The sequence below is a fragment of the Brachyhypopomus gauderio genome, chromosome 2 (assembly GCF_052324685.1).
Source record: "Brachyhypopomus gauderio isolate BG-103 chromosome 2, BGAUD_0.2, whole genome shotgun sequence".
In the NCBI taxonomy this organism is placed as follows: Eukaryota; Metazoa; Chordata; class Actinopteri; order Gymnotiformes; family Hypopomidae; genus Brachyhypopomus; species Brachyhypopomus gauderio.
This window is the reverse complement of record NC_135212.1, coordinates 43,200,646-43,215,282: the sequence shown is the minus strand read 5'-3', so window position 1 is coordinate 43,215,282 and position 14,637 is coordinate 43,200,646. Positions and strand designations below refer to the sequence as shown.

Below are 14,637 nucleotides of genomic sequence, written 5' to 3'. Positions count from 1 at the left end.
AAAATAACAAGATTACGTCCTACCACACTGGAAGTGATTTACCCACTGAGCACTCTGAGTAGACCTATAATGTCTCCTAGAAACTGGAGGCCTGGAGCCGAAATGGCAGAATCATTAGGACTAATCAGTGGGCACCATAGAGAACACACACACACACACACACACACACACACACACACACACACACACACATATACATTGGTGGTACTACAGAAACAAATGCCTCGTTAAAACCTTAATTACATTCTTTTCCCAAGCTACTCCCAGTCTTACCTCATCCTTATGCAGTATTGGAGGGAACAGGTGATGGGGGCCTTTCACAAGCTCCACCCTTCTGGTGCCTCCTGCAGCGGAGCAATCAGAAGGTCTGAGGTAATATGAGCTCCTCCACCTGCAGTGACGAGGTACGCTGGTGTGCAGGAGGCCTGATCTGTGCAGCTGGGCCTGGACTCACAGCACCACCACATCCTCTCAGGTCCGCCCACGTCTTTTCCATGTATTCATTTAGTTTCATGCAAAACAAAACTTTCAACAAAGAAAAAAATATACACCATAGAGGCACGACGCTTGAAGTTGATTTTGAGTTGGTTTTGCTACAAGGGGCTAATTGAAGTTTCGTTTTGGGAAAGTGGGCTGTAAAGGTTTCAGGACTACTATGGTCCTGTTCACACATCGCTTCTTCTCTGTATGTCCTGAGACACCATGACATCATGGCACACGGCTTGGCGGCAATAGCCTAGCTACTGCTGGGCCGTTGTCTTGGCAACATCTAGGCCAATGGAAAACACCGTCCATCTACGTCGTTCCCTCTGCAATGAGCCTTGAGCCCATCGTGGAAAAAGTAGCGTTAGATTGCCCCGAGTCTGGCTGTTCGTCTGCGCCAGGAGCAGCGGGCATGTTTCCATGGCAGCATCTGTGAGAAGGCCAGGGAGCAACATTATTCACTTATTCATGAGGAGTGATGTTACACTCACGCCCTTCTTGCCCACAGACACCATCCCATAACAGCTCCAAGGTCCACATTCTTCCACAAGCACAGCCTACGTGAAGTCCGTAAGCCATCGGGCAGAGGCTCTGAATTTGACAATGACCATTTAATGTCTCACATGTGACTCCATGCTAGACAACAGATTTTTCAAAAGTGTTTTTTCTTATCTGTTTTAAAGTGCATTTTGCACCACAATAGCACCCATAACAGAATTCAGAGGAGTTGGACTGTTTATATGATGCCTGACAGAAGGTACACTCTCGCTGGGGAATTAAGAGGTTCCACACAGTTTGAAAACCTCAATCGCCTGACAAGACTGCGCACAGTGCTGAAATGGCTAACTGCCCTCAAACCTACTCATACCATACATGCCCACTTCACCTACTACCTGTCTACTCATATCATAAACACACGCTTCACCTACTGCCTCTGTATTCATACCATACACACACATACTTCACCTACTGCCTCTCTACTCATATCATACACACACACTTCACCTACTACCTCTCTACTCATATCATACACACACATACTTCACCTACTACCTCTCTACTCATATCATACACACACACTTCACCTACTACCTCTCTACTCATACCATACACACACTTCACCTACTGCCTCTCTACTCATACCATACACACACATACTTCACCTACTGCCTCTCTACTCATACCATACACACACATACTTCACCTACTGCCTCTCTACTCATATCATACACACACTTCACCTACTGCCTCTCTACTCATATCATACACACACACTTCACCTACTGCCTCTCTACTCATATCATACACACACTTCACCTACTGCCTCTCTACTCATACCATACACACACATACTTCATCTACTGCCTCTCTACTCATACCATACACACACATACTTCACCTACTGCCTCTGTACTCATATCATACACACACGCTTCACCTACTTCCTCTCTACTCATATCATTCACACACACTTCACCTACTACCTGTCTACTCACATCATACACACATGCTTCACCTACTGCCTCTATACTCATACCAAACACACACACACTTCACCTAGTGCCTCTCTACTCATACCATACACACACACTTCACTTACTGCCTCTCTACTCATACCATACACACACACTTCACTTACTCCCTCTCTACTCATATCATACACACACTTCACCTACTGCCTCTCTACTCATACCATACACACACACTTCACTTACTGCCTCTCTACTCATATCATACACACACACTCTTCACCTACTGCCTCTCTACTCATATCATACACACACGCTTCACCTACTTCCTCTCTACTCATATCATACACACACATACTTCACCTACTGCCTCTCTACTCATATCATACACACACACTTCACCTACTTCCTCTCTACTCATACCATACACACATACTTCACCTACTGCCTCTCTACTCATACCATACACACACATACTTCACCTACTGCCTCTGTACTCATATCATACACACACGCTTCACCTACTTCCTCTCTACTCATACCATACACACACATACTTCACCTACTGCCTCTCTACTCATACCATACACACACATACTTCACCTACTGCCTCTGTACTCATATCATACACACACGCTTCACCTACTTCCTCTCTACTCATATCATTCACACACACTTCACCTACTACCTGTCTACTCACATCATACACACATGCTTCACCTACTGCCTCTATACTCATACCAAACACACACACACTTCACCTAGTGCCTCTCTACTCATACCATACACACACACTTCACTTACTGCCTCTCTACTCATACCATACACACACACTTCACTTACTCCCTCTCTACTCATATCATACACACACACTTCACCTACTGCCTCTCTACTCATACCATACACACACACTTCACTTACTGCCTCTCTACTCATATCATACACACACACTCTTCACCTACTGCCTCTCTACTCATATCATACACACACGCTTCACCTACTTCCTCTCTACTCATATCATACACACACATACTTCACCTACTGCCTCTCTACTCATATCATACACACACACTTCACCTACTGCCTCTCTACTCATATCATACACACACATACTTCACCTACTGCCTCTCTACTCATATCATACACACACACTTCACCTACTTCCTCTCTACTCATACCATACACACATACTTCACCTACTGCCTCTCTACTCATACCATACACACACATACTTCACCTACTGCCTCTGTACTCATATCATACACACACGCTTCACCTACTTCCTCTCTACTCATACCATACACACACATACTTCACCTACTGCCTCTCTACTCATACCATACACACACATACTTCACCTACTGCCTCTGTACTCATATCATACACACACGCTTCACCTACTTCCTCTCTACTCATATCATTCACACACACTTCACCTACTACCTGTCTACTCACATCATACACACATGCTTCACCTACTGCCTCTATACTCATACCAAACACACACACACTTCACCTAGTGCCTCTCTACTCATACCATACACACACACTTCACTTACTGCCTCTCTACTCATACCATACACACACACTTCACTTACTCCCTCTCTACTCATATCATACACACACACTTCACCTACTGCCTCTCTACTCATACCATACACACACTTCACTTACTGCCTCTCTACTCATATCATACACACACAATCTTCACCTACTGCCTCTCTACTCATATCATACACACACGCTTCACCTACTTCCTCTCTACTCATATCATACACACACATACTTCACCTACTGCCTCTCTACTCATATCATACACACACACTTCACCTACTGCCTCTCTACTCATATCATACACACACACACTTCACCTACTGCCTCTGTACTCATATCATACACACACACTTCACCTACTTCCTCTCTACTCATACCATACACACATACTTCACCTACTGCCTCTCTACTCATACCATACACACACATACTTCACCTATTGCCTCTGTACTCATATCATACACACACGCTTCACCTACTTCCTCTCTACTCATATCATTCACACACACTTCACCTACTACCTGTCTACTCACATCATACACACATGCTTCACCTACTGCCTCTATACTCATACCAAACACACACACACTTCACCTAGTGCCTCTCTACTCATACCATACACACACTTCACTTACTGCCTCTCTACTCATACCATACACACACACTTCACTTACTGCCTCTCTACTCATATCATACACACACACTTCACCTACTGCCTCTCTACTCATACCATACACACACACTTCACTTACTGCCTCTCTACTCATATCATACACACACACTTCACCTACTGCCTCTCTACTCATACCATACACACACACTTCACCTACTTCCTCTCTACTCATATCATACACACACGCTTCACCTACTTCCTCTCTACTCATATCATACACACACATACTTCACCTACTGCCTCTCTACTCATATCATACACACACTTCACCTACTGCCTCTCTACTCATATCATACACACACATACTTCACCTACTGCCTCTCTACTCATATCATACACACACACTTCACCTACTTCCTCTCTACTCATATCATACACACACATACTTCACCTACTGCCTCTCTACTCATATCATACACACACATACTTCACCTACTGCCTCTCTACTCATACCATACACACACACTTCACCTACTGCCTCTCTACTCATATCATACACACACACTCTTCACCTACTGCCTCTCTACTCATATCATACACACACGCTTCACCTACTTCCTCTCTACTCATATCATACACACACATACTTCACCTACTGCCTCTCTACTCATATCATACACACACACTTCACCTACTTCCTCTCTACTCATATCATACCCACACATACTTCACCTACTGCCTCTCTACTCATATCATACACACACATACTTCACCTACTTCCTCTCTACTCATATCATACACACACACTTCACCTACTACCTCTCTACTCATAGCCTCTATGGGCCAATTTAATACTCACCTGACAAATACCCAACTACCAAATGCATACCTGACAACCTGACAGATATCATGTGTGCATATTTGTGTGTGTGTGTGTGTGTGTGTTTGTGCATTTGCTTGTATGTGAATATGTGTGTGAATGTGTGTGTGTGTTCCAGGGTAGAAATGGCCCCATTCTGGGCTGATTTCTCTGTGTGCTCTTGTAAGCAGTGGTAGACCTGTGCCAGCCCCTCCTTCCTGCAGGCCAGATCCCCTCCCTCTTGCAGTCCAGCCCCTCCCTCTTGCAGGCCAGCCCCTCCCTCTTGCAGGTCAACCCTTCCCTCCAGCCAGTCAGCCCCTCCCTCTTGCAGGTCAGACTCTCATCAAGAATATATGTGGAACATGAAAACACCAATGTCTCACTACGCTAACATCTGACTACATTAACACCCTCACGGCCATCATGGCTCCTCGGAGGTCTCCACTGCTGACTGTGGAGTAAATACACATGCCTGCCTATGTACAGTGACGTGTGTAGTGTCAGAGCTTATTAACAAGGCTACAAGGCATTCTCTCAGCTCACACACTCTGTTCTCAACCATCACATCAATTACAGAAGGCCCACATTAGAGTTAATTATGAATGAATGAAAACATATTGTTACATAATTACCATAGCAACCTGCCTGTTCGCCCCGCAAAGCCCATGGGGGCCATAACAGATGCCCTGAAGCATTCTTCTCTGCCTCCTGTCTGGTTGGGCAGGCACAGGCTCATTATGAACGCCCCTGCTTCAGAGTAATGACCACGCTTTGTTTATGGACACAACCAGATCATTCTGTTAATGACCCACTTCCTCACCGTTCTCCCCTCTGTGTGTGTGTGTGTGTGTGTGTGTGTGTGTGTGTGTGTGTGTGTGTGTGTGTGTGTGTGTGTGTGTGCGCGCGTGCTGAGACCTGGGGTATGAGTGATTGAACATCCCAGTATATGATAGATGAGCACAACACATTCATTCTAGACACACAGATGCACTCAAACGCACACAATGAAACCCAATTTATGTTTGAGGGTTTGTGGTGCTACTAAGACCTCAGAACACACACAGGTTTCAAATATGTGCACTCCTGCACCATGGGCCTCCAAACATGTACAGTCCTGTTACCCAGACCACATATATGCAGTCCTGGTATGTAAAAATAAACATACTGTCCCATAAACATACATACACAACCATATATGTATTCAGATGCTGTAACTTCAGTACAGAATGCTAATATAGCCATGGCAACACATTATGTATGATCACATTGTAATATCAGAAATATAAGGTGAATAACTGATGGTCTTTCCCGTAACAATCTATAAGACAGACCTGTGTGGGATTCTGTAACTATTTAGCATATTAGACATAATATGCTATTAGACATTCATATTAGTCATTCATTCAATTTGCTAAACTAGATATTAACTTGTTTATTAAGTCTTCTAATGTAGTCTTCTAATAAAGTCTTCTTTTAGTAAAACTGAGTATTTTAATTATTGGCTAACAGCTCCGGCCAATAGGGGATCACCTCAGACTCTGATGGCAGATCCTCGGCTCCTGATTGGCAGGTGCCAACCTCAGCTACCCTGAACCCGTGATTCAGCAGCTTCTCCTGATTTCTCTCCAACATCAGTATGCCTGCTTCGCCCGAGGGCCCAGGGGCTTCACACAGAGACAGATCGATACCTGCAAATGGACATCAATACACAATGCTCACTCAGTCCTGCCACTCATGCAAATTGTGTCTGTATGCATATTGTGTCACAGATGCTGTTGTGTCTGTATGCATGTGCATGTGTGTGTGTACACATGTGGGTATTTGTACGTGTTTTTGTGAGTGTGTGTGCACATGTTGGTGTTTGTGTGTGTGAAGATTTGTGTGTGATTTTGTATGTGTTAGAAAACTGGAAGAATCAGCGTCGGATCCACACAGGCTCTTTAGGATCTTTTCCTCTCTTCTCAAACCCCCCTCTCCCCCACCACCCTCTTCACTTACCCCGGAGGATTTTGTCACCTTCTTTGAGGAGAGGGTTAACAAAATCCGTCAGTCATTTTCCTCTTTCTCTACTTCCTTCACCAATACTCATCCTCTTGCCATTAATTCCTTAACATGTTTTTCTCCTCTTTCCACAGATGAGGTCCTACAGCTACTTAAATCCAGCAACCCAACAACCTGCCCACTGGATCCCATTCCATCCACACTCTTCCAGACAGTCTCCATGGATCTGTTACCCTACATCACGTTCATCATGAACAGCTCCTTGTCATCAGGCCAGGTCCCAGCTGCATTCAAGACTGCCAGAGTGGTCCCAATTCTGAAGAAGCCCACCCTGGACAGCTCAGATGTCTGCAACTACCGACCGGTATCACTCCTTTCTTACCTATCAAAAATTCTTGAGCGTGCTGTATACAAACAACTGTCTCTCTTTCTCACTCAGAACCTGCTCCAGGACCCCAACCAGTCGGGCTTCAAACCAGCACACTCAACAGAAATGGCCCTCATAGCGATGACTGAGAAGCTCCAGACTGCAAGAGCATCCAAATTGTCATCGGTTCTGATCCTTCTGGACCTCTCTGCAGCTTTCGACACAGTGAACCACAAGATCCTCTTATCTGTCCTCGCTGACCTGGGAATTGCGGGCTCTGCATGGAAGTGGTTTGAGTCCTATCTAGAGAGACGTTCTTACCAGGTAACATGGAGAGGGTCTACATCTGCTCCTTGCAGGCTCCTTACTGGTGTCCCTCAAGGCTCAGTGCTAGGTCCTCTCCTCTTTTCACTCTACACCCGTTCTCTTGGTGATGTAATTACCTCTCATGGTTTCTCGTACCACTGCTATGCTGATGACACTCAACTAATGCTTTCCTTCCCACCATCTGATACTCAGGTTTGCAGCCGTATCTCGGCATGTCTGAGTGACATCTCTTCATGGATGGCAGCTCATCATCTAAAGCTCAATCCCAGCAAGACTGAGCTGCTGTTCATCCCTGGAGCTACAGGTCCTCAGCAGGATCTTGCCATCTCATTCGAGAACTCTGATTGTTCCGTCTAAAGATGCAAGAAACCTTGGGGTGACTCTGGATGACCAGTTGTCATTTTCTGCCCATATTACGAACCTGACTCGGTCATGCAGATACTTTCTCTACAACATCCGACGTATCCGACCCTTCCTCTCTCAGGAGGCCTCCCAGGTGCTTGTCCAGTCTCTTGTCATTTCAAGGCTCGACTACTGCAACTCTCTCCTGGCTGGTCTTCCTCTGCAGGCCATCAGGCCCTTGCAACTGATCCAGAATGCAGCAGCAAGGCTTGTCTTCAATCTACCCAAGTTCACTCATGTCACTCCACTGCTGCGCTCCCTTCACTGGCTTCCCGTGGCTGCTCGCATACAGTTTAAAATTCTGATGCTTGCCTACAAAGCCAAAAATGGACCAGCTCCTTCATACCTTATGGCAATGGTCAAGAGTCGATCCGCACCTCAAGCCCTTCGCGCTTCAAGTACGGCTCGGCTTGACCCGCCATCCCTCAAGATTCATGGAAGACACGCGACAAGATGCTTCTCTGTCCTGGCTCCCAGATGGTGGAACGAACTTCCACCCGCTATCCGAACAGCGAACTCTCTCACGGTTTTCAAATGCAGACTGAAGACCCATCTCTTTGTAAAGCACTTATAAGCACTAATCTACTGAAGCATTGGTATAAATCGTAATTGCACTTTATCTCTGGGAACACTTGCTAATGTAGTCTTGTAGGTATTTCAGTCTTGCTAGGTATTGCTCTGTGTCTAATCTTATATTTTGTTGTCTTCTTTCTAGGTATCAGCACTGGCAACTGTTTATGGCAGTGCTTGAGCTTGAGGAGTTTGGACTTAAACCTGTTTATACTAGATAGAGATGCATAATCTGACTAAACACTTAGCCAGGGCTCTCAAGTTTTGGATTCATGTCAGAGTGTGAGAGTTGGGGGGGGGGGGGGGGGTGGCGAACATTAATTGTTGAGCGGGGGAGGGGGGGGGGTGGCGAACGTGAGTTGTTGAGCGGGTGGGGGGGGGTGGCGAACGTAAGTTGTTGAGCGGGGTGGGGGTTTGTATATCGCGATCGATATGGATCGGAGGTAAATAAACTAGATTTTTTTTCTCGCCGTGTGAAATCGGAAGTGTGGCGTGTGAGCGTGTGAAGACGGTCAAATGCGTGTGTCACACGCTCAATGCGTGAGACTTGAGAGCCCTGCACTTAGCACTTTTGTAAGTCGCTCTGGATAAGAGCGATTGCTAAATGCCGTAAATGTAAATGTAAATGTAATGTGTTTGTGTATGCATGGTTGTGTGTGTGTGTGTGTGTGTGTGTGTGTGTGGGGGGGGGGGGGGGTTATGTACCTTCTCTAAGGATCTGTGGCTACTACACTGTTTTAAAAGACTGAGTTAAAGGGAGCTAAACTGGTCAGTGTGTAGCAGCCACTAATCCAAGCTCACAGTAGGAAACACAACACGCCCCTGCCCAAGCAGCCCACACAATGAACACGCCTCTTCTGTGGCTAATTATGCAAGTCGTTAGATGGGGCCCTTGATATGAGCACAGACACAGTGAGCTTCATTGAATGTGAGAAGAGAAGTCAGGCTGAGATTACACAGCAAGCACCGCCTTATACTGCCTCCCTCTCTGGGCCAGAGCCAGGACTAGCTCATCTACTTTATAGAACTGACACCATAGGAACCCAAGAGAGGATTTCCAAGGTGTATAAAATGGAAAATGTAAAATTGTATACAAAGTAGATCTCATTAAGCCAAACGACAATGTGTGTTTACATTGTCACACTTGTGGTTTCACAACTGCCTATTCCAAACTCCAGCCAGAATCAGTGATCAGACGGGCTCAGCCCCCCATGTTCGGCCTCTGTTTTTGGGAGAGAGCCTCCCTGTTGGCTTGGCTCCAAGCTGCTCATGTGCTATGCTGCTGTTTGGCCTTGGTGTGGTGGAGATTGTCGTCTGTACGCGGTGGTTGTACAGACCCATGCTGTGACACATGATGATAATTATTTGGGTTTTGTTTTGAGCACTCTTCCTGATTAAAGTTCTGTACAGTGGCTCTTTGTAACACAGCACAGCACAACCCATCATAACACAGCACAGCAGGGCTAAACCCACTGTGGCACAGTACCGGATAGCTCTTGCTAACACAATCCACAGCACAAGCCATTGTAACACATCTCAGCAAAATCCAGTATATTCCAATAAAACACAGCCCAGCACAACCCACTGTAAAAAAAAAAAACCAGTTCGTTTTAGTGTTGCATGGCAACAGTAAAAAAACATCTCATTATAACATCACATTACAGCACAGCCTAGCATAGCATAATAACACAGCCTAGCATAGCATAACAACCCAGACTAACAAAGAACACAACTGTAACATTACATAGCACAGACCCCATAACAGAGCCCATCACAGTTTACCATAGCATAGGCCAGCACCCATCTCTCTGGGAAGGAGCAGAATAAACCTCGCATTTAGAACAGGGAAGATGGCGACAGAAACACTTGCTAATAAGAGTGGAAGATCTCTAGAAACCTCTGATCTATGAACAAGGGTTATACTGTACTTGTCTGCAGATCACCAGTAAATTGTGTCGTGGAATACAATATAGGACCAAGATTAACATTGGGAGTGATTGCTTGACTGTATATGACATTATAGGCAATATCTATCACAACTGTTTATATATCAGTTTATATATCACAGTAGGTCAAGCTCTGGTCTGTGAAGTCTTGTTCTTGTCTACCCTCACTGAGCTAGGAGTGATCACATGACAATGGTGACCTTAACCCTGTCCTGTCACAAATGTTATTCAGGACTGTACATCCCTGGTCTACCAGTTGTAGGTTCCTGTACCTCAGTTCTGTTGTGATGTGCTACCAGTATCTGGTCACTTTTGATTTGTCTGTGGTGAAGGACACCTTTTCTTGGTCTAGATAAGGATGAAGGAGTTGTGGGCTGTGTGGGGGCAGATTACAGGTGGGGCTTGGGTGGAGCTGGTAGACTGGGGGTTTGGGGTTTGGAGAAATCTCTTTGTCTGTCTCTCTCTTTTTCCCTCTCCCTCTGTTCTTTTTTGTTGAGTAACTTTGTAATTCATAGTGTCATGACTGCGTTTTGAAATCCACATCACTCTTTTCAACATGATTGCTATAATGTTTAATCAGATAAATGCATTAAGATGTACATTGGTTGTAGATATGCAGGGTAGTGTTAAATAAATACTGTAAAAAAATACATCACAGTATTCTGTATATTACCATTTAACCATTTGAATATTAAGATTTTTAAATCAACATTGCTGAATTACGTTGCCACAAAACATGACTTATCTCACTTATTTAAATGTATCGAAACTGGAACGAAACTGGAGTGAAAGGTCTTGGTCTGCAGTGTCTGACTTTATTTCTTAGAAAACCTAGTAGAACAGAGTCCAGTTTTGTCATATGATTCCACACAGAATTACAGAATGAAAGGTTTCAAAGTACAATACATGAAACTGGGCTTGAATGACAAACGGCTAAAAATAAAGCTTTCCAACCTCTTTCTGTGGTATATTTTACACTGAACAAGGGGATAGTGCTACACTTGGAATGGCACGACATACAACTGCAGTGATTTCCATAACAATGAGATGACATCAGGCTCTCTGTGCCTTTGAGATGCTAATGTACATGTTCAGTTGTGTTTGCTGACCAGAAGACCAGAATAAAGAGCAATGTATTCAAATACACTCCAGGCTTGAGATGCAAACGTTCTGCTGTCTGCGTGATTCATTAGCACCAGTGAGAGTCAGCTCTTGAACCTAACACTTTATGAAGTAAGAGAAGTGAAGGGTGGTATGTTGTATCTATTTACAAATTGTTCCATAGCTGCAAAATTATCTTAAAATATACTGGTTTTACAGACGGCAACTACAATCTAAGACAATAATTTGTATGCATTTTATATAGTCATTAAATATATCAGTTACCACAAGTTTTCCACTACTGTGTGAAGCAGAGCATAACCTTTCTTATCTGCCTCTTCTCCCATGGTGTTAACACCCTGCACACTAACCACTCCCACTCTCTCTTTCTCTCTTCATTCTGCCTCTCTCATTGGCAGTTAAAGAAAAAATGCAATTCTCCACCTCCATCTTGACCAGTCTGAACAAGTCCCTTCTGTCTTGCCAGCCCAGCCACTGAGCCTGAATTCAGGTGTTTGGAAGTGTTTGTAACTTCATTTCATTATTGAGTAACTGACTCAGCACAGATAGGCCCCGCCTCCCTCCCTCACCACAGTACCACTGCACCACCATGGACAGGCCCCGCCTCCCCCTCTAACTCACCATAAACTGACTCCCGCTATCATCAAATTTCACTATTGCCCTGGAACTATATGCATTGAGAAGAAAATAACAAAAATGATCAATGTAAATCAAAATTATTATCCCATGGAGGTCTGGATTTGGAATCATACTCAAAATCAAAGTGAAAAATCAAATCACAGGCTGATCCAACTTCAGTGGAAATTCCTCAAGACAAGTTCAAATGAGGCTCAGTAGTGTGTGTGGCCTTCACGTGCCTGTATGACCTCCCTACAACACCTGGGCATGCTCATGATGAGGCGGCGCATGTTCTCCTGAGGAATCTCCTCCCAGACCTGGATTAAAGCATCTAGTCAATTCCTGGACAGTCTGTGGTTGGTGGCGTTGGTGGGTGGAATGAGACATGATGTCCCAGATGTGCTCGATTGGATTCAGGTCTTGGGAATGGGCAGGCCAGTCCATAGCATCAGTGCCTTCATCATGCAGGAACTGCTGACACACTTCAGCTTAGCATTGTCATGCATCAGAAAAAACCCAGGGCCCACTGCACCAGCAAATGGTCTCACAATGGGTCTGTCTCCTGGTATCTGCTCCATGTTCTGGACACGGTGCTGACTGACACAGCAAACCTTCTCGCCACAGCTTGCATTGATGTGCCATCCTGGATGAGCTGCACTACTTGAGCAAGTTCTGTGGTTTGTAGACACCGCCTCGATGGTGATATAACTCAAAAAACACAAAGTGACCAAAACACCAGCCAAACGTTTGAGATGAGAACAGAGAAAAGGTCTGTGGTAACCACCTGCAGAACCACACCTTTATAGGGGTTGTCTTGCCAATTCCCTCTCATTTCTACCTGTTGTCTGTTCCATTTGCACAACAGCAGGTGAAATTGATTCACAGTGTTGCTTCCTAACTGATCAGGTTGGTTTCACAGAAGTGTGGTTGACTTGGTTGAAACATTGTGTTGTTTAAGTGTTCCCTTTATTTTTTTGAACAGTGTACATACACATATTCACACACACACACACACACCTCTACATCTATAACACATATAACACATATACACACAAAATACATTCATGCCTTTAATATGGATCAGGTTATCCATTGCAGCAGCCTGTTGTAAAGACATTATAGATTGTGGTGAGCATCAGCTCATTCATTTGGCTAACAGTTTGGTTTAGAAGGTTCCTGGTTTTGAGGAACAGACTTCTTAAGCATGACAAAATAGAGAAATGGCGATTCAATAAAATCCTCATAGAAAACAATCACATTTTTATCTGGATTAGAATGAGACATTTTTCTTGAGACAACAACACTTGTTTTGTCTCTTCATGCACATAGTCTCACATCTCCTCAACAGTGAGTTTACAATCAACAACTGTCCCTGAGCACCCATAACGCTCTCCACATTCTACCACCTAGACTTTAATAGTCCTGTTACTAAAGAGTCTTAGACTTAATAGTCTTACAAACGAAATTATCACATCGTTTGTCTTATTTAGATATTTTTGAATGTTTACTTATATACTAATCATACTATCTAAAACAATCCCAGTTAACAGGGCCATGACTAGATTCCTTTTCATTATACAGAATCCAGCTCTCTGGTCTTCAAAAATGCTATATATATGAACAATTTAGTTCAGCTCCATTCAGTTTAATTCAATTAGATTAATTACAATTCAATCAAGTGTAAGTTTATGTGCCATTATGTCCGTTCACAAGTGTACCGTGTAATGATGGTTCTGTTCACCTCAAGGTAAGTTTAAGAAGCACCAAAGTCATTTTTGTGTTAGGTTTGTTTGACCTTTTTTTTTTTTGTTTGACCTTCGCTGTTGACCAGTGAGTCATCAGGTCAAACTCAAATGCTCATGTAGACGTACTAGTAGAACCAGAAATATCAGGAGCAGCAGAAAATACAGCCACAGGGTCACCGGTGGTCATCCTCCTCTTTCACTGTGTTACCAGAAACCAGTACCTCTCACTCACACTGCTGTCACCAGCTGGGTCTCATAAGAAGCAAATTACAAGCATAGTTCTCTTTGTGTGTGTGTGTGTGTGTGTGTGTGTGTGTGTGTGTGTGTGTGTGTGTGTGTCTACGCAGCAGAAAGGGACAAGGCATTGAGACACTGACTGTAGAGTCCGCTAACAGTTAGCTTTGATGAGAATCATGAATGGCATCTCAGAATGGGTCAGAAATGTATCTTAGCAGTTAGCTGTGTTATACTATCGTAAAAATCACATGCACAATTAAACTAAACCAAAACAGCTGTGCTCTCTGGAAAAGCAACCTAAACTGAGTATCAGTCTCTCTTACA

The 14,637-nt window shown here is 44.2% G+C and overlaps 1 protein-coding gene across 1 annotated transcript; it reads left to right on the top strand.

Annotated features, from left to right (window-relative positions):
- The first annotated feature begins 7,036 nt into the window (after positions 1 to 7,036).
- On the top strand, positions 7,037 to 8,827 carry LOC143508914 (uncharacterized). The gene is made up of 3 exons (XM_076997505.1): positions 7,037 to 7,343; positions 7,419 to 7,670; positions 7,866 to 8,827. The coding sequence occupies exons 1-3, from the start codon at positions 7,200 to 7,202 to the stop codon at positions 8,028 to 8,030; spliced, it is 561 nt and encodes a 186-aa protein (XP_076853620.1). The 5' UTR covers positions 7,037 to 7,199; the 3' UTR covers positions 8,031 to 8,827.
- The last annotated feature ends 5,810 nt before the right edge of the window (positions 8,828 to 14,637 follow it).